We start from the raw sequence: 24,353 nt of genomic DNA, 5'->3' as shown, positions 1-24,353 counted from the left end.
GCCTTTCCAAATCTTGCTACTTTCCTTTTATTCAAAATAGAGACCACTCCACTTACTCAATAGACAGGTCATAATTTCAACAGCATCTTATACTCAATTGCAACAAACTACTGGACCTTTAGGTATGTAAATGGCTTGTAAAAAGGAAAATGTATGTGTGTTCAACAAGTATGTATTCTACATTCCCTTCAATGCCGTTTCTATTTAATTATCATGTAGAAGCGTACCTTTCTCCCTTTCAATTGGAAGGTTTAAACAGTGAGAGAATGGGTGGCGAGTAATCACCCTTTCCCTTTGGTCTGGAACGGTTAGCTTTAACAACAGTACTCTGCTTGATGGCGTATCCAGGAAGTGACTTGACTTTATTGTTCTAGGTCTGCACACCGTGAGATGTTCTTTGCTTTTCTGTGCTTGTGCAATGCACAGAGAAGTAGTTTGGGGATCTCACCATATACAGACCATAGGTACTATTTCATTGATCTATAAATCCAGAAGCACATACTCGTATAAAAGATTTATTTCCAAAAATGTCCAGTCAGTTTCTAAACTCTGCCCCTCAGAACTTACAAATAACAGGTACTGGATTTAATCTAATTTCCTTTATAGTATCACTCCCCTGAGGATCGTTTCCCCCTTAGATCCTACTCACATCTGCATTTCTTTTCTACCATCACAGGCAGGTGGGGAACCTCATAAGGACTGGTGCAATCAATTCTCCCTCTCTAGGAACAAGTGGGCATCAGTCAGCAAGATGGGATCAGCTTTCTTCCACCGCCTGTCTGCTGTCTCTTCCACTGAAGAAGACCTGGGGCGTTAACTCCTGCTAGGCCTCACTTACAGGCTCTGCTGATAATCCATCATTGGGTCCTAAAGGAGAGCAAGATCTCCTTCCTGCTGTTATCAATATTTTTTTCTCTCTATCAGCCAGTGAGTGAGCAAGTGAGTCTGTCTGTGTCCCCTGAGAGGGTTTTGAATCTTATATACACATGACACTAGCGTGTGCCACTGCATTACATTTTTCTACCACCTAATAAAAAATTTCTAGCTAAACATTGGAAAAGAAAAAAATATTTTCTATGAGTTTCTGTTCAAGAATTATGGGTGAAATAGTGAATCCCACTGTAAAATAAATGCATTTTTACAATACAAAATATTGAATAGCATCTGCAGTTAGGTCTGTCAACAGAGCATCTGGAGTCTCTTCAGTTCTTCAGCTGTTAGTTAAGGGCTAATAGTTGTGACCCAGAGGCCTGGCAGTGATACGATCTTTGAGGTTTGGTTCTTCAGGGCTTTATGACTGTTTTCCCCTGGACAGCTCCTGGGTCTGTAGATGTTTAAGATTAACTTTTGTTTTGCCCAGTATTTTCTTGTTCTGCCTTCATGAGGGCTCGGGAGATGGAAGATTAGATTAGGCACCACAGGTCTGCAGAACCCCCATTAGTTCACTATCTTAAACCCATCATACACAGATGCAACCCATAAGAGCACAGGCTTAGGATGAATCCCAGGTCCAGCCTCCCAGTGACTAAGTTACAGGCCAGTTGCTATCTTTATGGCTGAGCCTACACCAGTTCATCTCAGTGAGAAAGCATGGGGTCTTTTTTCACATCTCATTTTGCGGAGGTGACCTGGGCAAAATACAGATCTCAAAGCTCATGCAGCTGATGCTTGGGTCAGGTTACTTTCTGCCTATTCCCTCTTTTAAAGTACATTTTTCTGGTCCCTTAAATGTTACATTATCCATGCTACATTTTCCATGAATTCAGTTTATCCATTTTGATAAGAGTTGCAGCATACTGTCTCCTTTTCAATTATAGTTAGGCGGAGTGTATGAATAAGACATGCACATACATAAATAAATGTATGTTACATCTTTTTTGGTAAAATAAAACATTTGTCAGTGGGAAGATGCTTTTCGGAGCAATTGTAGACACGTGTGAGCTGACCGTGAATTCACACAACTCCAAAAATAAACGTATCTCGACATTTGCCACAATTCCTCAACATAGTCCTCGACTAGTGACTGGTATTTGTTTTTTCAACTAAATAAGGATTGTAACCTAGATTGTGAAGTGTATATACATATTTGTGCTCCCCAGCTGTCTTTGTGGTGATTCCAATGTATGAAGCGTTAGAATAAGACATTCACAGTCACTGTTACATCTTTTAAAACATATATATATATTTGTCAGTGGACACGGGCTGTTTTGACAAATTGAAGTAAACTTTCAGCCATTTTTGTGACTAGACATTCAGTTGGTCCTGTTACCTAAATAACCTGTCTAATGAGAACATTATATATCCTATGATATTTCAACTCCAAAAAGTATGTGTGTTATTAAACGCCTGTTTTTCATAGACACTAGAAAAACACTGATGAACTCCATTATTTTCCACACAAAACACTGTATAAACACTGATGTACTCAGATTTTTACATTTTGTGAAAACACTGGAATAACAACGCTGACATTGAAAAAACAAACACTGAAAACCAGAAACCCTAATTATAGTTTTATTTGAGTGACTGCAAAACATTTCACATGTGTTTCCCAACTGCTGAGCGCAGGCCGAAGCTTATGTGTTGTTGTAAAATGATGCCTTGCTCTGAATCTTTTCTTATGAGTTAGTCTTCCCTACAGCAAGCACCCAACATAACATTAACATCCAATGTGTGACTTTAGACATGAATAGATTGAAGAGAACATACTTTTGGAACTTCCTTTAACTCTGATGTTGGCTGTTCAGAACTATCCCTGTCCTCTTCAGTAGCAATCATCAGAAAATATGGTCCTGGCCATTCAACAACATTATGACAGGCACACCACATAACAATGGATCTATTTCTGTTGTAAACATGGTCCTATAATTGTAGCACCAGCAGAGAACAAAATGAGAAACAATTATCTTACAGTGGAAGAAGATGGCGATTCTGGATCTGCCAGTGTCAGCTTGTAAGGCTACAACTTAGAGGTTTCTCGAAGAAGGACACAGCAAAGTGATAGATTGGAAATGAGGCAAGAAATAATTATACTGGATGCAGAGAACACAAGGAAATAAAGCCTGTCATATTTGTTTGCAGAACTGTGTCACATAAACAATAGAGGCAATGTCTAGGTTTTGATTGTGATAAATGTCATGCATTCATATGTACAACTGTTAAAAATTACAATTTGCAGAGATAGTTTGAAGGATAAATAATATCTACTGCACAAATGATAAATGCAAAGGCATTTATGGTGAGCCTCCCCAAGCACAGTAGCCTGCATAATTCAATACTATGCCCTAGTGTACGTAGTGGAGCCAACAGTGTGTGGCCGGCTGCTCCGCTGACTTTAAGTTGGCATTCAGCCATGTGGACTACCTGGTGCTTTAGCGGAAGCCGAAGTACTTGGGAGTTTCATATCTATTGTATTTGGTCCAGATTTTGCCAGAGCACACTACCAATCTGAGAGCAGTAGGGCAAGACATGATGGAAATCTTGATCAAAATGGTCTAACATAAGGATGTGTGCTGGCGCCATTGATTTTCAACCGGTACCTGCACATTCCTCTGGGTTTTCTGCTACAATCCAGGTGTTTCCTGCACAAGGTGCAGTCTGAACTCAGAAATTGTCATCTGTATGAGGGTGACAGAATTATTTTAGGTAACATGGGACTGGTTTCTAGACATGGCTGAATAGGATGGAAGACTATCACAAAGATCAGTTCCTTTGTAAGGAAGGGAGACAAGAGGTGCAGGTTGTCGTCTTATATAGGTTGAATATACAATAGTGGTTTATTAGGTAAAGCATGTGCTAAGATGTATTGATGATCCTCTGTATTTTTTATAATAAATTGGGGGGCACATACTGGCGACTGTGCTGTAGACCTGTGGCATTACCATTTTTTCAATGGTGCTACATGAGTATGATTAAATGGGGACAATCGGGCCTTAACAGTTTTGAAAGATGGCCTGTGGAGACTCCTGGGTCTCGCTCAGAGAGCTTGAGCCACAGCCATTTACATGCATATACATCCAATGGCCTTGGAATATAAGGCCAGTCTGACTTCCTGTGAGTTTGCTAGAAGTTGAATATGAGGACTCAGGTGTGGGCATTAATCTCCTCAACTCAAGATAACTGTAAATAAACCCATTAGTCCTTTCGCCAGAGCGTGCTCTAGCGGAACTGTAAAATCTCTTAGTTAAGTCCACCTGTACAGACTTATTCTCGATTTTGGCAAGAGAAAGTGATAAGCACAAAATAAGCTGCTATTAGAAGAAGTCGTTCTGGACATACCAATGGCTTCAAAGACTATCTGCATACAATGGTACCTTGCTTGCCAATGTACAGGGAAAAAAAACAAAAAGGGGCCGCTGGCATGCTCAATGGGCCTCATTACACGTTTGTCGGTATTCAAGTTGCAAATCCACCAGTATCCTGCCCAATGGAATTATTATTACCACCATGTAGTCCGGCAGAATTACCACCAGATTACAAGTAGTGGTATGGCAGTGTTAGTCCTCATTTATGGAATCCATAGAACTCCATGGGGATTTCGGCGGCATTATCACCGGTGGGAATTCCAGCATTTTACTCCACAGAGCACAAGCCCGCTCAAACCATTGACTAGAAATCATTAGAAGTCATACAAAAATAAGAAAAATCAGGTAAATCTTGTGCCCTATTCATTGCAATACAGAATTATATCACAATAGGACTTTTCAGCCTACACACTGTATGTTATTGTTATGGATATAACACAGCCAAGCATGGACTACTATCCCATGCTACCAAGAAAGACGTGCATGAGGCTCATTGAATTTGCACGGTACATGTCTCATTGAGGTTTAATAAAGGAATTGTAAGCATGCATTGCTAGAAAAATAAATCTGGATCAGACCCCTTTTAAATTTTAGATTAATATTTGTATTTGTGTCATAGATATTCGAACACAGGAACCCACATGATGGGGATGAGAACAAATGCCTCTCTCCTGATGAAGGCCATTGTAACAAGAGCACTATTCAACAGCTTGTGAGGCCGAAACACTGTTGTGTCGACAAGCTCATAATACACTAGTGCAACATAGAGACACTACTCATCCAGCCTAGCTAAGAAGAGAGTTAGAGTTAGGTAGCCCTAGTTCAGTATTAGGGGCTAGTGATTTGAGTGAATACACTATGTTTTAAATTAGAATTAATTGCACACATTATGTACAGTATTTTGACTCCTGGGTAACACTGTTTTGTTTTTTTGTCCTGAATGAATTGTTTATAATTATTGACCTTTATTATAAACTTAGAATAAGTTATTGAGAGAGAATTCGAATGGGTCTATGTCTATCTGAAACTGCCCTGATTAGTGTGTGTGTTTGATACGCACTTCAAAAGGATACAGTTTCTACCATGCATAGAGTTGGAAGGGTTGGTGGTGGCCTTGTGCTCATTCACAAGATGATATGGCCCTGCACTGTGCAGATAAAATGCCACATTGTCATCCATAGATTTAGTCCCCTGCTACTTTTGCCTTACCTCCCACCATATCAGCAAGCTCACACCACATTTGCCATCCCCCAGGCAGAGCCACTGGCTTTCTGGATGACATTACAGACCTCATATCATCAGTAATGCTAATATCTTCATCAATATCCTGGGCATTATATATAGCACATTGCAGCCACTAAAAGGGCAACACACTAGACCTAATCGTATCCTCTTAACTCTATGTCAAATGTCAGGCACCCTTTGAGGGGTATTTGTGGGATAATGCAACAATCCCAGTTCACCTCACATGCATCATCTCCAGAAACCAAGGCCAACTACGACCCACATTCACCACATCCTGCTCCTTCAAGCTCTTTCCCATCAAAGCCTTGGATGGTAGTTTATGTCCTTGATAGCTGCTGCATTCCCAGCAAAACTGACTCTTTCCACAAAGCATTTAACCAGAGCATGAGCACTCTTGCGTACCTTCATGTGCAATTTAAACAACACTGTATACCCACTCACTGGTGTTCCTAGGAGCTCATGGATACCAACACAGCCCATTTTAAGGGCAGAAAAGGTATGGCACAGAACGAAATCACAACCTGGTCTCACTGAACTCAAATAACTGGCCAGGCTCAGGTGCATCCTCTTAAAAACTGCCAAGGGCACAAACTACACGTCAATAACAACAAAGGCGGCCAACAAAAGCAGAGCTTTCTTTCCTTGCAATTAAGCACTGCTACATTCATCTGCATGAGCCATCAATTCTGCAATCAGTGGAAAAATGCAGAGCCATGCATATCCTTTTCATTGTGAAGATCTTGAAAATCAAGACACATATTGTTGATACAACCATCTCTATCCAACCACGGCCTGCCAATATTTTCACGGGCTATACAAAATGGTTGAATTTCAGGCCAATTTCAGGTGTGAACGGGCCAACATCCTAACTTCCCTCAAACCAATTACATACGAGGATGACATCCTTACCTCCACCATCATCAAATTAACTGAGGGCCAAGCGCTCCTGCCACTCATCCACATCATAGTGGATCCCTCTCGCAATGGGCTCTCTTCTGAGATCTAAAAACAGGATTAGTAGATCCATTTCTTAAAAGGGGAATCTAGACCTTAACAACATGTCCAAGAAATAGCCTATTACAAAACGTCAATTCCTGGCAAAGGTCATCAAAAAAGCATCTGGCCTACATTGACATAGACAAATAGACCACCATAGTGTATCACAGGACTACACATAGTTCCAGGACAGCAACCATGCCGTTCATAAACAATGCCCTGCATGTCATGGACAAAGTGGCCCCTTTGTTCTTAGTCCCGTTTTACCTCTACACAGTGCTAAACATAGTTGGGTTCACAGATGAGATCCTCGGCTGCTCCACCTCCTTCCTATTGGACAGGCAACAGCTAAGCCAGATGGCAAATTCAGACCACTGTGCTACACAGTCGCATGAGGGAGCCCCACGGCTTCATCCTCTCACCAGTAACCTTCATTCTTTGCATGGAGATTCTAGAAGCTCTGCGTGCTGTGCTCAATGGCCTCCAACATCTCCGTCCATCATGCACAGATGACATCCCAGCCATACCCGAAGGTCACCCACAGCGAATACATCTCAAGGCTGCAATTAGCTGTCTTGCCCATGCAATCTTAGGTGGCAAGTTCAGAGCAATCCCACCAAAACCACAAAACCAAGTTGTGCTACTCGGAAATGCTGCAGTCAAACACTCCTCTAATCAGACTAACCTTGTTTCGCCACACATACACGCTGCCCTCTTCCAGTGCTATCACTTGTCTAGCCTAATCTTCCTGTCCTTTCCTGAAAATATCTTGTAACTTCTTTTTTCAACTCCGACCTTTTCCAACTTTGAACCATGTAAGGTGCTCCGAGACCCTCTGGGTAGGGCCAGTGCTAAACAAAAATGTAAACAAAGTAAAATGAAATATCCATCATGAATCTCGAAGCTATCCCCAAAACTAAATCGCTAAGTGTCACTTTTGACTGCAACCTCTCCTTCAAATATCATGTAGCCATATAGGCCACCGCGGCCCTGCACGAGTTAACATTATGGTGCCAAATAAAACTCTATTCTGCCCTCTGAGTTCTGGACAGCTGTACAGTCTTTGGCACTACCACACTCATCTCTGGAATCCCAGTCTCACCCCTCACCCCACTCAAGCATCATTGCACAGCCAGACCAATCATCAGCGTGAAGAAATACAAACACATCTCCCCATCCAGAGGGAGCTGCACTGCCTACAAATTCCAGCCCAGGTCATCTTTGAAACAGCTCATTCCAAACACAAAGCTGTGGGAGATCAGGTGTACCTAGCTGAAAAGCAGGCATCTCAAGGGGCCAGCGGAATGCCACAAGCTGCACAACTGCGAGACTGGAAACCAACCCAAAAAAGAAGTTGGAAAGTAAAAACAGAAAACAGGGTTTTCCCTGTTAAGCACCGGCACGTAGGAACTCCATCCCATACATCTGCTCACCTCCATCGCTCCTGCAACTCAGGACAGAACGAAAGAACTTGGTGTCCTAGGATCTCCTCACATGGAGCTCAGGTTCCATTCTCACCCCACTGGCGACCTTCTCTGTGACTTATACAGCACTCCCTTGCTTCCTAACGAGTTTTGAACGTCATTAATACATTACTAGCACACATGTATACAGATGCATGCATACATGCATAACCATGGATTTCAACCACAATTCGATCTACAACACATTGTCCCCTTTTCTGCCAGTTCCGTTCATCCAGACACTTTCCAAATTTTGCATAACGTGATTTTCCACAGAATTCAGCTCGTGTGATTTTCCCACACAATGGTGCTTCACCAATGTTTTGCTCTGCCATTTCACAATGTGCCGTTCCACATTCCCACTCTGACCCTTATGGATTAACCAACATTCTGCTCACTATAACTTTCTCACAGTTCTGTCAACGTTTGGATAATTCCACTGCCAATGGAACTCCCACGGTTGTGCTCATTCTGGATGTCTCAAAATCCTGAAATTATGGATTTTCAGCAATCTGGCTCAGCACAATCCTCCTTACTGTAAAGGTTGCATGTTGATGCCCATCACGGCCTTTCCACATTACTGGTCACTAGGAATTGCCATCAGACAGACGCGTTGCTACAGGGGTTGGGGGGCAGAGGGAGCTATAGCCCCAGGTCTTTTGGTTGTAGCCCCGGATAGAAGCTCAGGGGCTAGAAGCAAAAGGCTAGCTAGCCCCGAGTCTCGACAGTCCCAACATTAGTGTAGGCCCAGATCTTTTCCACATCTAGCAACAACCCTGCCATCAGATGTCCTTATATTGTGCTAAACACAATTTTGTTCAACGTGGGTTCCCCGAAGAATCTATTTACTTTGAGTGTCTAAACACACTTCTTTGCGACGTAAATCCCCCCCCCCCCCCCACCACCAAACTTCCACTCCTTTTTTGGAATTCCCAGGACTGCATCATTCAATTTCAACAATTCTCTGCACCATGAATGTTGTGCAAGATTCTCTTCATCCGAACATCCAACACACCGCTCACCATCATTGTTTCTCTCACACCTGCTCTGCTCACAATGTATTCCCAAAATCTCTACACGCCCTTATTTTTTTACAGTACGCATCTGAGAAAAGGACCCACACAATTTAAAGGAAAACAGTTTAAAGATCTGAAAGATGCATAAAAGACACAAGTGTGGTCCTGACCAAGAGTCTGCATTACCTATTTTTCCAGGCACGTGCTTTCCTCTGAACTTGAAGCAGACGGTGACGTTGAGGCAGTTCAGTTTCTGTATGCCGTCATGACACTGCGGCGCGGTGATGTTGATGGAAGCGGGAAGAAATATGGAGACGTCCACGGTAATGACTGGTCTGGCCCTGCATCGCACAAACACAACAGAAGTGCTTGAGTCGCAGGATACCAATTGGGGCTAAACATCACATGTCCTCGATTTGCGAAACATTTAGAACATCAAACTCCATCAACAATGAAACGGGAACAGCACGTGGTATGTGCTTGTCAAATAGGCAGCTGCATACAAATGATCGCCTGACCCCATTTGCCGTTCCACATATGCAAACACCTGACAGGGTACCCACAGTCATTTTCCACAGCTAACCTGCCCAGAGAACTAATGTTACAATCTGCAATGGCAGATTCACAAAATTAAGAGGAGTGCAGTGTGCAGTGTATTCGAACCCCACATCTTTTGCATGCAAGCCCTCTAATTCATGAGGAGGAGGGACTGGCTACAGGCACAAGGTATGTATACGAGAAAGACTCGTGCCCATACTCACATATGAATTAGCCCCACATACATGGATGGAGGGCTGACAGACCAGTACGTTGGTGCTGGGTGGGCACTGACTGTGACTGATGCAGCCAAAGCATGTTTTGCACCTCCCTCTCTGTTCTGGGCGCAGAAATGGAATACAAATATAGAAACGCTCATGCTTTCATGAGCATTTCTATCTTGAGCAGGCCAGTTCCAGGTGGGATCTGTGCTATCTGTACTTGAGCTGCAACTGGGGAGGGCGGGTGCAGAGGGAACTGCTTCCGGGGCAGAGGCGTGACAGGGTGACTCCCTTTAAGGATCACGGATCCGCTCCAGGATGGATCTGCCATTCCTGAGGGATGCCCCTAAGCCGTAGGTTTTGCAGGGGTCCTGAAACTGCCTGTGCAAGGGCATTTGCACAGCTGTATTTTTGTGACATTTCCACCAGTACGAATGTGCTGTTTTCCTCCACTTCTTTGTGCACTTGCACACACAAATGCATTGGAACTTTAGCAAAAGAAGGCGACTATGTTCATTAGACTCACACGCTCAACACGGGGCTACATGTGTTTTTACAGTTTCACGTATTCGTATCAGTTTAACTAGAAGGACGGTGTTCATTTTACACACATGCTAGATAATCAGAACCATTTATTTCATGTTTTGTACCTAAACTGGGCTATATTTTTTGAGGTGGGAAATTGCAATCGAACTTGTGAAAACTGGTTTTGGTCCAGACACTGAAGATGACCATTGTATCCAAACCTGAGCAACCTCCACGTGTGTGGTTGCTTCTAGTGCGGGAAGGGCAATGCGACATTTCTGGCCAAACTGAAAATGGCTTAATGGCGTTGATTGTCCTTGGGTCATGTTTGTCTCTAATTCATCTTATTTTGCTTTTGGTTTGCGACTTCACATTGCAGTGTTTTTCTTCCTGTACATAGAACACAGCTCTACCTTCCGCAGAGTGGGGCAGCGGACTGACAAATGAAGGTCCTGCGGTCCATTTTAGACACTAGGCTGGAAAATCGTAACCATTCGTTTATTTCTGCATTTCCTTTCAAAATGTGAAGTGCAGGCCAGAGTGCAGGAATGACTAATACTTGCAGGGTGCAGTGAAAAATGGAGGAGAAATGCAGTATAAAACATCTGCTAGAAAGGGAAGGCACCGTGGCAGAGAGTGTTCCACGTCCTCGTTGTCATCAGCTTCCTTGACCAGGGGCAATCGATATTTTAATTAAAGACGTTTTCTATTGCCTTTTTTGCGGCGGGGGTCATTTTTCCTGTTACATTCCCAAACTACACTAAATCTAAGTAGACAAAAAGACCACTACGGGCTAATAGGTGCAGATATTGGATGAATATTGGAAAATTACTGTTTTGCAGTTTTTGAATTGTTTGCAATTATTGTGCAATGTTTCCATTCTTCCAATGTATATGTAAAGGCACAGCTGACAAGCTTCCAGGCACCAGGAGATGGAAAGACCGGAATACATGTAACTCCTTCCTGAAAATCCTGGAAAACCAAGCCAAATTCCCGAGGTAGGTGAAATCCATACTGTTCTGTCAGGCCTACAAAGAGTAAACTTCAGGGGCCAACTACATGATCCACCTCTGGCATACATGTCAACATCATCCAGTCCATATGGGAGATGATAGCCCAGTCCTGGTTTCAACTTTGCATTCTGGGACTTGTAGTCATAGGTTGCCACATTATGAATTCAGGACGTCAAGTCCCAGAATGCAACGGTAAAATCAGGACTGGACTACTGTCTCCCAAATGGAATGGATAATGTTGGCATGGATGCACTTTAGACATGATGATTCAAGTCTAATGTTGAAGTCTATGGCAGCAAATTAACAAACTAGCAAATGTTCTCCTCGATCATTGGGGTCCTACGTTTTGGGGATCTGAATGCTGTTTATCTGTGATCATCACGTCTTGCCACCCTATTCAACCTCCTAGCACACGTGTTTCCTTTGGTGCCCTGGTGCGGCTATTAGTGGTGTGTAGCACTTTATAAATAACAAATTGCATGAATAAATACACGTCATGGGTACAAATCAAAGGCACTAGAGAAAGGGTATTATTTTAAAAATCTAGAGTTTATTAGTCATAACTTATTAAGCAGAATGACTGAATACCAATTTAGCCAGTCAAACTTAAAAAAGCATTGGCAAAGCCAACAGATTGGCCTTTTGTAGGCATGGGAAAGACAGGCCCTGGCATATGGGTACTACCAGACAATAAGATGGCAATAGCTGGCAAATTATGTGAGTACATGGGCATATGAAGTCGGTGACTGTCAAACACCAATCTAATAACTAAACTGCTGGCTTTGCCAATGTTTGTTTTTAGCAGGACTTCAGTGAAAGGAGTGGATGCATGGACAGACATACCGCCTATAAATGAAGAGGCTGAAAGCACACTTGGTTAAGAAATGGGTATTACATCAGAATCTGATTTTGCAGCTGCAATTAAGCCATTGACTCCCAGAAGACTGCTTAGAAATAACAGTGGCAGGACCTATACAGTATGAGGTTTGATAGCGCTAGCTCAAAGAGATTCCATGAGGGTGTGTTTTGGGAGGGGACAGGCGGCTGGTGGGTGGAAATGGCCATAGTAATTGGCTTGTTAATGGACAGTCAATGGGTGAGTAAGTAACCAAAAAACCACAAGCTATGTCCCTCCTCACATCCCATCTTCCACCTATGTGTACTCTAATGTAATAGCTTCGGTTCAATGGTGGTGTTTAAGCACCATCTAATAGCTGAAACTAAAAATGAGCAGTGGTAAGCAGAGTGACAAAGAGTAAAAGCAAAGAAGAGGTTAGATGAGTCTGACACTCCATCTCACCTTAGTAACACTGCACGGTCTGACATGAAGGCTCCGATGGTCACATCTGAAAATAAGAACGAAGGACATGTAGGTAAGTGCCATGTAAAAGGAATAACAATATGTGAACCGAGCGCACTGATTTGGGATGCTGAAACTGAATCGCCAACAATGTAGCCAAGTAACACTGGTGAACAGCAGTGATAAGGGGCTGCAGGCTCCACTGATGGCGGCCATGTTGGGCGTCTCCCTGAGTCACAGAGACACCTTCCAAGCACGTTTTGAAATATGGTATCAAACAGGGGTCAAGTCCTAAAAAGAAAAGTGGGGGGACTCATTTTCATACCAATTGAATGTGGCATCACCAGATATTAACATATTAAGGTGCCATCTGAAAAAGTGGGGGGACTCCATCCACCTGCGGGTACCCTTGACTTGTACCCTTGTCAAAGCACTCTGTTCACATTAGTATTCTAGAACCCGAAAACAGAAGTAGCACACATATTCTAGAACCCCTGCGGGTTGAAATACAGTCTAAATGTCAAATGGAGTTGAGCATCCACCATATCACTGATTTTTCTCTGTTAAAAATAAAATCAGTCTCAGGTTTCAGTGATGACTGCCTTGCACATTACGACAAATTAACTCATATTAACATGCAAGTGCCCTTAAAAACATTTTTTTCTTTTTTTTGTAACATATAGTTTATTACTAACTTTTATTACAATTTTTTCCTCTCATTTCATTGTCCATTTACTCTATGCACCACATATGACATTTCGCGACTAATAGTTTCTAAACTCTTTTACAGATCAGACTTTTCATTTTAGTTTAACACATGACTGAGTATATAAAATGTATGACTGAACAAGTTAAGTGCACAGAACTCCCACTTAATATATGGTACCACCAATCGTCCATATTCTTGTTCAGGGGAGCAACATTTTCAAGTCTTTAAGCATAGGGCATTCTGTTACTAAATGTTTTATAGATTCTATTTTGATCACACAGTATCTACATGCATTGTCCTTCCTTAGTGGCCTGATCATGTCTCAGCAGCAGCATTTCTTTGGTTTTAATGGCATTCAGTCGCAGACGAAGAACTCCATCGCTGTGATATCGTGACGGAAATTCTAATAGATACATCGGCATTTCGTTCAATGTATTCATTGTAGGCCCAAGTTCTGGAGCTGTTGCTATTCTGTTAAACTTGGCCAGGTTTTGTACCCACGCCCATTGTTTCAATTTTCTTTTTGCATTTTGTGATTGCGCCGCCAACATATCCATGTTTATGTCAGCGGCTTGCAAAATCGCCTTTAGACCTTGAACCCATTGCAAGAGTATTCCAGCATATGGTTGTGTCTTACTAGGGGCGAGTATTTCATACGCCGGTTCCGGATTATGGATTGTCATCCTTCTTAAGAGTGCCATAGACTTCCAGATCACATTTACGTACAGTTCGTCTAATGCCAACTCGTGTCTGATGATGGTAATCGATATGTATTTTGACAATTTTAAAACTTGATTCCAAAATAATCCTTCCAGTTTTGCACAAATTCTGTGGTCTAAGTTCCACCCTGTTTCGGAGCCGAAGGTGATGGCAGGTATTACCTTTTGCAAATAAAAGGTCCGTACTGGTGTTATGGTGAATTTTCCGTACAGGTTATGGATTCGTGCACCTTGTAGGGCCAAAGTTTTAGTGCGTCGAACAATGTCTTGCAACCAGCTCCATTCCTGTATTGATTTATTGATCAGAACCCCTAGGGATCTGATTTCAACGATTTCTTCGATAGCTGTATTTTCGATCCTCCAACGGAAATGTTTGTTTTTAGCTCCTTTTGCTGGACCAATTTTCATGTTTCATGATTTTTGTTTTGGTGACATTTATTTTTAAATCATTGTAGTTCATGTAATGCTGGAGCTTCATCAGCAATCGTTGTAACCCTATCTGGGTTGTGTCAGCCAAATCTAAGTCGTCGGCATAAGTTATGCAATTGATGTGGTGACCATTAATCTTTGGAGGAAAGCATTTCACATCTCTCAGGGCCGCAGGCACATCGGCAATAAACAGTTTGAACAAACATGCAGCAATCGGACAGCCCTGTTTCACTCCCTTTTTTGTCTTTATAGCTTCTGGTAGTTCTGCTTTTTCATTTATTCTTATCCGAATTGATGTCATTGTGTGTAGGGCTATTATTGGTTGTAAGACACTATCCGGGCAGTCCCAGTTTTTTAATTTCTGTCACAGCATTTCACAGTTGATTGTATCAAATGCTTGGTGCATATCAATAAAAGCTAGGAAAACCTTTTACCTTTTTTCTAGAGCATTTAATTTTAGGATATTTACCAGAGTCACGTTGATTTCAGTCCCGACACCCTTTGTGAAACCAGTTTGTCGACAATCGGTAATTCCTTTCATAATTGCCCAGGCTGTTAATTTCTGCTGCAAGAAGTTTGCGAATATCTTGCCGATTGTGTCTAGTAGGGCAATCGGGCGATAGTTGGCTGGATCAGCCCGAATGCCCTTCTTGAAAATCGGGACTATAATTGCCGTTGTCCATGAGGCCGGTATTTTTCTGTTCTATGCGATTCTAGTGAATCATTTTGCAATAAAGTTCGACCACTCATGTTTGTTTGTTTTCAGTATAACATTGGTAATGCCGTCTGGCCCAGCCGCGCGGAAGTTTTTCAACTTTGCAATTACAGCACTAATATCTTCAGCTATCTCATTTCAGTCCCATCCAGCCGCCACTTCCTCATGTGCTGGCAGCGCTGTTACATTGTCCTTTGAGAACACTTTATTGTAATGTTTTTTCCAATCACTTTCAGCCACCCCACTAGCCATCCTATCTGCTTGATTTCTAGTGCAGTTATTCAGGGTGCGCCAAATCTCTCTGCAATTGTGGGATTTTATTAGTCCCAGCATGACCTCTCCTTGTTCTTGATCGCACAAAAAGGCAAATGCTTTGACCCAATTGCGATATTTTTGCTTCCGTTCTTTAATCATTGCGAGGGCACCCACGCTGTCATGATCTCTGCTTCCAAAAGGTCAGGGTTTTCCCAACTCCCTTGGAAGCAGATCCATAACCCAGGTTCCGAGTGCCAACCAGTCCCAATTGGGACCTTTTGGACCCAGTCCTTGCGCCAGTGGCACCAGGCTCATAAATATGCCCAGTCCCAGCGCTGGAAGCGCCGGGCTCATAATGCTTGGGTGGACTTACCTGCAGCAGACCATGCTGCTTACTTGCCTGCCAGTTGAGCCTCTGATCCTCTTCTGTTTGGAACTACTTTTCCTGTTGGGTGGGGCAGGAGCCACTCCCTAGGTTCAGAACACTGGAACTCTTCTGGAAAGCAGGAACTCTTTTCTTTCCTAGGCGTGGCTGTGGAAGGAGACACCTAAGCACTACAGGAGGCTATTTAAACCACACCCGATGGATGAATCTTGCTTTGCGTTATTCTGCATCCTCTGCAGCAGAACGCTCATCGTGTCTTCTGCATCTGATCCTGGGCCTAAGGAAAAAGGCTTACCATCCTGAATCCAGTCTTCAGCAACACCTATAAAGACAAGAAAGAACAGGTTAGCATTACGGTCTTCAGTGACAGCGCTTCACTTACCTGGTCCATCGGCTGTCACCAACGCCTCGCGCTGCATTCCGGCATCTGAAAGACAAAGGCTTACCTGCTCTTCGTGCGCTCCGGAGGTCTTCGCACTGCATTCCGGCATCTGAAAGATAAAAGCTTACCAACTCTTCGCACGCTCCGGAGGCCTTCGGCGCTGCATCCCGCATCTGAAAGACAAAACAAGGTGCGTTTAAAGACATTGGGGAACTTTAATACTCACGTGCCATTACTCCTTTCCACATCTAACCCAGTGGGTATTCCGGCACCCTGCAGCCGCTCTGAACTTGTGCCTGCAAAATAAAAAGACAGTTAGAGCGCATCGTGAAGCAGGCAACAAGCGCTTACTTACGTGCTTCCAGGCGCTTCTATTCATCACACGGGCTCCATCTTCAACTCACTTCAGCCCGTCATCTGCCATCGCCGGAACCCTGCAAAACAAGAGACATCATTACTAAAGACTTTTAAAGACATTAGAATTACTCGAAACTTACCGTTCGTGCAGTAAACGACGGACAGCAGTCCTCTGAAGTCAAGAGGCCGGCTCCCCTTATCCAGTGAAGAAACTGGTTACAGCACCCTGCCCCGAGGCAGATGGAGAGCACGGCGTTCACTTACCCAAGGTGAGAGCGTTAACCTTTGGGGTTCTACAGGAGAAGAGAAAGGGAAGAAGAGAGAGACATTCAATAACCCAGTTCATTAATCCCATATTTTCTATCTGCAGACATCTTACCCTTTGAGTCAGACATATAGTGCACAGAGGTCCAGCCCAAAGAGCCAGTCGTGAGTTACACATCACCTTTGAAGATACGGTATACGCCCAGTCAAGACCGGCGCCTCTACGGGAAACAGGTGAGCGTTACACACGCCCCCTTGCATTTTTAGTTTGCGTATTTCTTTGTAAGCCTTATTTTTTCCTCTTTTAGCTTCATGCTCCATTCGTGAGTATGTATTTTAGTTGTGTGTTTTTTCAGTAAAGATCTCTCCTTTGGATGAGGAAGAAGTGCAAGATAGTTTACTGAAGCTCCGTCAAACTTATCTAGCTTTAGCAAATTGTTGGTCAGTAAGGTTATTTGTTTATCAGTTATTCTGAGCCTATTTTGCCCATTATTTACCTCCAAATCTTGGGCCAATCTTGAAGTTTCTAATTTTAGAGGTAAGGTCATGGCCATTACCAATGCATCATGGTCGCTGTTTGTTGTTGGGATTGTTCTCAAGCTCACGATTTTATGCCAAGAATTTTTTGATAGCCAAATATAGTCCAAGGTCTTCTCATAGCCCATGTTATGCCAGGTTTTATTAGGTGGTATGTCGCCCTTTACCTGTCCATTGGCCATGTCGCAGTCACGTGCCTCCATTTCGGTTTCCCATTTTACCCTTCTTGAATGATAATTTTGCCCTTCCTTCCTGCTCTCTTTGATACGGTCTCCATTTGCATTGAACCATGTAATACTCATATCACCACATACAATTATGAGAAGGTCACGGTGAGTTTGTTGATGTTTGTCTATGATCGCCGTTACAGATGACACAAATTTTTCTGAAGTTATCTGAGCCGGGTTCCAGTATACGTTAATTAGCAGTAACTGTTGCGATTTCAAAGTTTTGACAGTGGAATGTTGCATCAACGTACTTTGCACAAAAATGTTTGGATTTTCAGATTCGATCACTTCCCAATTTGTCCCAATCTTTATCATTGTTATTAGGCCTGAGAATGGACGGCCCTGGGAGTTTTTCCCTGCTGGATTTAACAAAGTCACATAGCCATCATTAACCGGAGCGCTTCTCAGCCACGTTTCCTGGAGACATATTGCGAGGTTGTTACTCAGATCCACAGGGAAATCGTCATATAAATGTCGGAATCCTTGTGTGTTCCAGGATATCAATGTTGAGGATGTTTGAACGGAGCTCTGGTTTAGTTAATGATTTATTTGTGTTTCAAGCATCACTTCTGACACCTCAAAACCTAGCAGCAGCAATTCTTCTTTCGCGGACAATATGATTTTACGTACGGCCTGAGATTTTATATGTAGGTAGACTCTGTCAGCTTGCTCTTCTGAGATGTATTCAACAATAGAGCTGTCACGAGAGGACACAGTTCTTAGAGCCCACACCGAATGTAGAAGTCGAATTACATTTCCTCTATTCAGGTTGACATCATTGTCATCCTCAAATATATTCGCAACACACATTTTTGAAGTCAAGGGGTTAAGGTCCGCCCTAATTTGTTGTTCAGTTAACTTTGCTCCTTCTGTGCTGCCGTTAATTTAGGATTCAATTTCACTGGCATTTTTAATTTCATTTCTTGAGCAGCCAATTGTTGGCTTTCTGCAGCTCTTCTTTGGATGACTACGGGTGTACCCTTTTCTTGTCTGATTCCAACTCGTCTTTGTCTGTCCTCCCGTGCTCCCTCGCCATTAGCTTTTGAACCATTTTGAGAATTTGCAATCCATGGATTTGAGGCTGGCATCTCAACTGTTCTGTCCTGCCTGTCCAAATCATTGAGGCAAGATGAGCTTGCCTCATGTCCATCAAAGCTGTTTTCCTCCTCATTTTCTTCGGAGTAAGTTGAGAGGTTACATAACTCTTCATATGACATCACTGAGTGGAATGACTGTACGTCAGAGTCCAATCTTTCTCGTTTTTTGGATTCTGTGGTGGCAATTTCGTCATTGTGACCTCTACGATTTTTATCTCGTCTAAGTGTCTTGATTTGGCTATCTCCCCATTTTTTTCTCGTACACATAGGCTTGGGTTGGCCGGTGTAGTTAGATTTCTTATAAACTTTCTTGAATTGCTGGTCGTTTTATTCGGCGCACAGTTCTTTTTCTCCTTTTTTTTTTCATTTGGCCAGAGCCCGCCTCTTACAATTACTTCTTTACATTCACAGTCTTCAAGATTTTTGCAGCCCCACTAAATATTCCAAATGACATTCTTGTTGTTGAACAGTGTGCAATAACAGGGAACTGTTGTCTAGAAGCTTTTTCAGAAGACTCTTTATTTGTCTTCTTTACGTTTTTGTCAGAGATCACGGGTGGTAAAGTTACACACTCAGTATTGAGGATGTAACTGGCCTCTGCCAAGTTTGAACTCGCACTCTGAGTAGATGGTATCTTATTAGGAATCTTAACTGTTGGTGTGTTAATTTCCTCAGGGCTTGTGTCCCTTAATCCTCGTGAGGTACCAGCAGGTTGAACATAATTTTTCTGCATATTCATGTTGTAAAGCTGAGGGGAGACCTCAGAAGGCAAGTTTACCTGTGTTGTCGCTTTTGAAACGCTACAACTCTTCTCCGAGACCATATTTGATTTGAGTCTTGGGGTGTCAGTCAATTGTTTCATGCACCCGATCATGGCGTCCATCAGCGTTTTTTTTTTCCAGAATGTCTTTCACAGCTATATCACTCAGTCCGTTATGCCACAGTATTGAAGTTGTGGCTTCATTATCCAAATGGCCTTGTAACATTGTTTTCAGACTTTCCATTTTTATTAACTTTTCATTTAGTTGACCCAACATTGCCCCATTATTTTGTACAGCTTCATGTAGATTTTCGTAAAGCTTGGTAAAAGGGATTAGCGCCAGCGATGTCGCTGCTAGTACATTATTGTGAATCTGTATGGAAGCGGCTGCCGACAGGTTGGATTTCAAGGCAGAAAACGCCTCTTTAAGAACCTGCATGTGTTCCTTTTCATTACTTGTGTTAGTCAGTTCATGGTCGCCTTGTACTCCGAGTCCCACAATTCGTTGCGACTGCAGGTCGGCACCGTTTGATTCAGACCGTGTCTTCGAGGTAGAGCAATGAGACGGGGGCCTTGTCGGTAAGACTTTATCTTTAATGTTTTGAAGGGGCCCATCGTCCCGAATGCGCAATGCTTCATTCCCTGATCCCCGCGCGAGCTATCGGATGGACACCAGATCCTCGTCCCGGGTCAGGTCATCACACTGCGCCTGGGCTGCACTGTTCAAGTGCGGAGTGCGAAGCAGACCTCCCGCCTCCGCCACCCGGGAATCCTCTGGATCCAAAACCAGCGTTCTTCCGCTGGAACTTGCAAAGCTCTCAGACAATCGCTCCTTCATTGTTTCAAAATCTGCTCTGAGACGCTCTGTGAGCCTGGCTTCCCGCCCAGCAAGATCAAACCCGCCAAGGTATGTACTTGGTTCTCTTGTCTGCACTAATACCGTTTTTATGGGTGGCTGTGGGGTAATTTTGTGGGTCTTGGTCTGCGCATTGATGCCGATTATCTCAAGTAATACTTTTGTGCCTCTCTCAGGAAGCACAGTGTTTGTTTTATTAGTGTTCTTTTGCGTCTCCATTTTAGACTGTTTCCCAATGACAGATGACTCTCTGGTAGCGCTGTTTACACTGTTTGCAGAGTTTATACTGCCCACCTTTGTTTTCTCCGGAAAAGTAAATTTTAAGAGTTTTATATCCGTGTGAGTCGCAAGCACTTCCATCTCCAGGAACTCGATGTCAGTTACATCGAATGGTGATTGAAAGGCAGTAATGTTTACTTCAATCACGTTTGAGCTTGGATCCATGTTTTTGTCTGCATTCATATCCGTATTACCATCTGCCTTCCTTTTGGATTCACCACCAGCCTCAGCTGCCTCGCTGGTCGAGACCTCCGCCTCAGCCCGTGGGGCACTTGCAGCGGCGTTAGTGAATACATCACCGCCATGTTCGTCGACACTGCCGTATTGATTTCCATTGCCGCATTTGTTGCCCTTGTTTGCTGTCTTACGGCATGCAGACTCTCCGTCGCAATTTGTGCAAGGGATGGTAGATTTATATTTTGGGGTATTTTTGGGGGTGATGATCGGGTTCAATGCTTAGGGGGCTTTTGACTCTTAGAAGCACGTCCTCACACTCTTCAGGCTCCCCCCTTGACCAATCATACTGCCACAGCACCCCTGTTAGTTCTGACACATCACTTTGTTGGCGCAGCATGTTATGATTCACAGCACATTCTCGCAATTGTAAGGATTGCTTTAACTTTGAGCGTGTCTGTGGGCCAATTTCGGCCATGTGCTGGGGCTTACCTCTGCTTTCAGCTGCGGACTGCTGCAGACTGAACTCTGTGCGCGCTCCGCACTTGCCAGGAGTTTTTAAGGGCTGTAGGAGTTGTTTTCCTTAAAGGTGCACTCGTCCAAAAAACACAAGGAAACAAATTTGAGCTCCAGTAGCCCAGTAGCTGCAGCTCCTCTCTCCACCAAGACTGCTGCAGACTGAACTCTGCGCCCGAACTCTGCACGCGCTGCGCGCTTGCTAGGTGTTTTTAAGGGCTCTAGGAGTTGTTTTCCTTAAAGGTGCACTCGTCCAAAAAACACAACAAAACAAGTTCAAGTTCCAGTAGCCCAGTAGCTGCAGCTCCTCTCACCACCAAGACTGCTGCAGACTGAACTCTGCGCCCGAACTCCACAAACATTTCAACTACGGACCACATTCAATTTCAATTATACTTTCCAATTAGTTGTTTGGTGCAATGTTCTGAAAGTTGGGCTACTCAGAAGGATTACGGGTTCACAGACTGATCCTAATTTCATGGCAACCCGTAGGGCGAGGTTCCAAAACAGATTTCAAGGGTATCATCAGAGATTTGTTTCGACAGTGGGGCATGCTTTGTCTATATGCTTTCTGTTCCCGCGCTGCATCTGGTGGTCGATCTGAGGAACTTTATTTTTAACCCTTTTAGAGATACCTGCCCTCGAGCAATCAGAACATGTATGAGATATAAGCCAGCTCCAACTGGCAAAAAGGCAACATAGCACAATACCTGAAAGGCCGGCCCACAGGCTGGTGAGGGCCAATTTACGTTGCCATTGGAGGCTAGTTTGATGATTTAGTCTACTGTGGTTGTATTGGTTTTGCTGAATGTTAATGGTGCTAACATTCACCATTTGCCAAAAATATCCCCAAATATGCATGCTTCCCCCACCACCACTTCGCCAAAATACTCAGTAGGTTTGTAGTAAAAAGTCGGAAATTACTTTTCACCTAGATAGGAAACATGTTTCGGTACCCCATGCCAACCTCTGTTTTCCTTTATGGTTTCAGTGGCCCAGGTGTACACAAAATTAAGGATGTAGTTGCCCCTTTTGTGCCCCCACACCACAGCCATTTGTAGCATCATTCAATGGTATAGCAACACCCATGTCTTTGGCCACACTGAATACATGATCAAGCCATGCTTAAAAGCAAGGTTGAAACCAGTTGGGGAGACACTTAACTATCGGTGTCTATCTGGGGTTTGCGTCTTCTCCTCATCGGTTAAGTGGAGAACTTAATAACTCAGCCAGAAGGCACTTTGTCCCTACATCATAAGGTTAAAATATTTCCGACACTTTCATTTTCTTCTCTGGGTCCTACAGCAAGGTCTCGGTCACCGAGCGTTCTGAGTGGCTTCCTCCCTAGTCTCCGCAAGACTTGATTATTTTTACGGTTGGTATCCTGGTCGCACACAATACCCCAAAGGGTGCAGTGTCTACAAAATGCAGTTGTATGTCAGTCCCTCTCCCCTATGGGAGCCCAGTGGCGCTGGCCGCCTGCCATGGAGAGGAGTAACTTTCAGAACCTGTGTGCAGGCCCGACAGATCCCACCAGCAGAGACTTTGCCACCCGTTATGTTCAGGATCAGGCCATTGCCTTAAGGTCTGCACATTTTGATGGTCAGTGGTGGGAGTCTGCTGCTGTGCAAACCTTCACCTAAATCCTTTCACCAGTAGGAAGACGCTGTTCCTTCAGTAGATATGTAAAGGCACGACCGTTTCCCAATTAAATGGACCAATTCCAAGGGACTCTGTGCAACAGGAGCTTCTGCCACTCCAAAGTGAACCTTTGGTTCTGAGCTTGCGCTAGTCAAGCGACTGTTCAATTGCACTGTGTTTAGGGTCCGCAGGCGGCGAGAATGTGTTCTAAATGTGGGCTCTGCCATTCTGGATTAGACCCACCTGGATGACTTTTATTAGAGCCAAGAATCGCGTGATTGCATGTGAATGCTGCTACACAACATCCTAGCTTAGCATTGCATAGCAAAGATACGAAGAGCGAGCCCGGCCTAGAGCTTTGCCAGCGCTGGATTCTACTGTCAAGGTGAAGAGGCGATTTCCCCAAAGACCCAAAGGAATCTACGTATATCGGAGCCTGGCCGCTCCCTTTTATGTTAACATCACAATACTTAAGGCCTGATGCACAGAAGCGTTTTATAAGGGCGCAATCCTATAGGAAAGCGCCCTGTGAATCAGACCCATGGCCTGCTTGCATAACAATAGCGAGCATTGACTGATGGGCAGAACCTTCAAGGCACCCTGAAGATTCGCCTGGCTGCAGCAATCCCATCAGCCGCAAGAAGCAGCCCCGGCTTGCTGGGCGGCTTATGAATTCACTCTCCGGCGTCAGCTGCACTTTGAAGTGAATGATACATGATGGCGGGCCAGGGCCTCTTCCTCAAGCACAAATGGAGGCAGAATCGGCCAGCCGCCATTTATTATTTACCAAAGCAATCATGGGAGAAGTTATTACGCCGCCTTGTTTATCCAAAGCTCCCGATCATGTTTGAAAACGTGCAAAGGTAACGCGCCCTCGCATGATCTACTTCAGGCGGTCGCCAAAATACAGGCAAGGCCACCTTCTGACCGGGCCCTCCTAGTCCCTAACTTCACCCTAACTTAACCCGCGCCCCCACCGCCCCACCACTTCATCAGTTAGCAAATGTCACCAAAAGGAGGGGCGAGCACTCCTGCTGTGGCACTGGTTGCAAACCGCAGTGTCTTTGTGATTTCTTTCCATTTAAACATAATAGTCATATGCATTTCTGGGGCAAGGTTGAAAACATGAAGTCAATCTTCACCTGTACCAGAAGCCAGTGTAATTGGCTAAGGACCGCGGTATTATGTATTTTATAACGTGCATTAGTCACTGGGGTGGCAGTGTTTTATAAGATGTGGCCTCTGGAAAGAAACTTCTCAGGAGTGCAAACATAGATAGTGTTACAGTTTTCTATGTGTGTCACAATAATGGCACTGGCTGTTGTTTTAAATATGTATCCTCAAGGTATGACTTCAGTTGTTTAAACTTAGTAGGCACACAAAATATTCATTGCACTCAACAATAAATGTCTGTAGCTGGGTGTCAGTCAG

At 43.8% G+C, this 24,353-nt stretch overlaps 1 protein-coding gene across 1 annotated transcript in view; it reads right to left on the bottom strand.

The window, feature by feature from the left end:
- The window catches only part of ITGA9 (integrin subunit alpha 9), a 1,159,507-nt gene that overhangs the window by 841,294 nt on the left and 293,860 nt on the right, over positions 1-24,353 (bottom strand). The window contains exons 13-14 of the mRNA XM_069613210.1: positions 12,621-12,666; positions 9,211-9,365 (exon numbers count right to left, since the gene is read on the bottom strand). Coding sequence (XP_069469311.1) covers positions 9,211-9,365; positions 12,621-12,666 — 201 coding nt within the window. The remainder of the gene's footprint in view (positions 1-9,210; positions 9,366-12,620; positions 12,667-24,353) is intronic.

Source organism: Ambystoma mexicanum, chromosome 5p (genome assembly GCF_040938575.1).
Source record: "Ambystoma mexicanum isolate Mex_15411 chromosome 5p, UKY_AmexF1_1, whole genome shotgun sequence".
Classification (NCBI taxonomy): domain Eukaryota; kingdom Metazoa; phylum Chordata; class Amphibia; order Caudata; family Ambystomatidae; genus Ambystoma; species Ambystoma mexicanum.
This window is presented reverse-complemented; position numbering and strand designations above follow the sequence as displayed.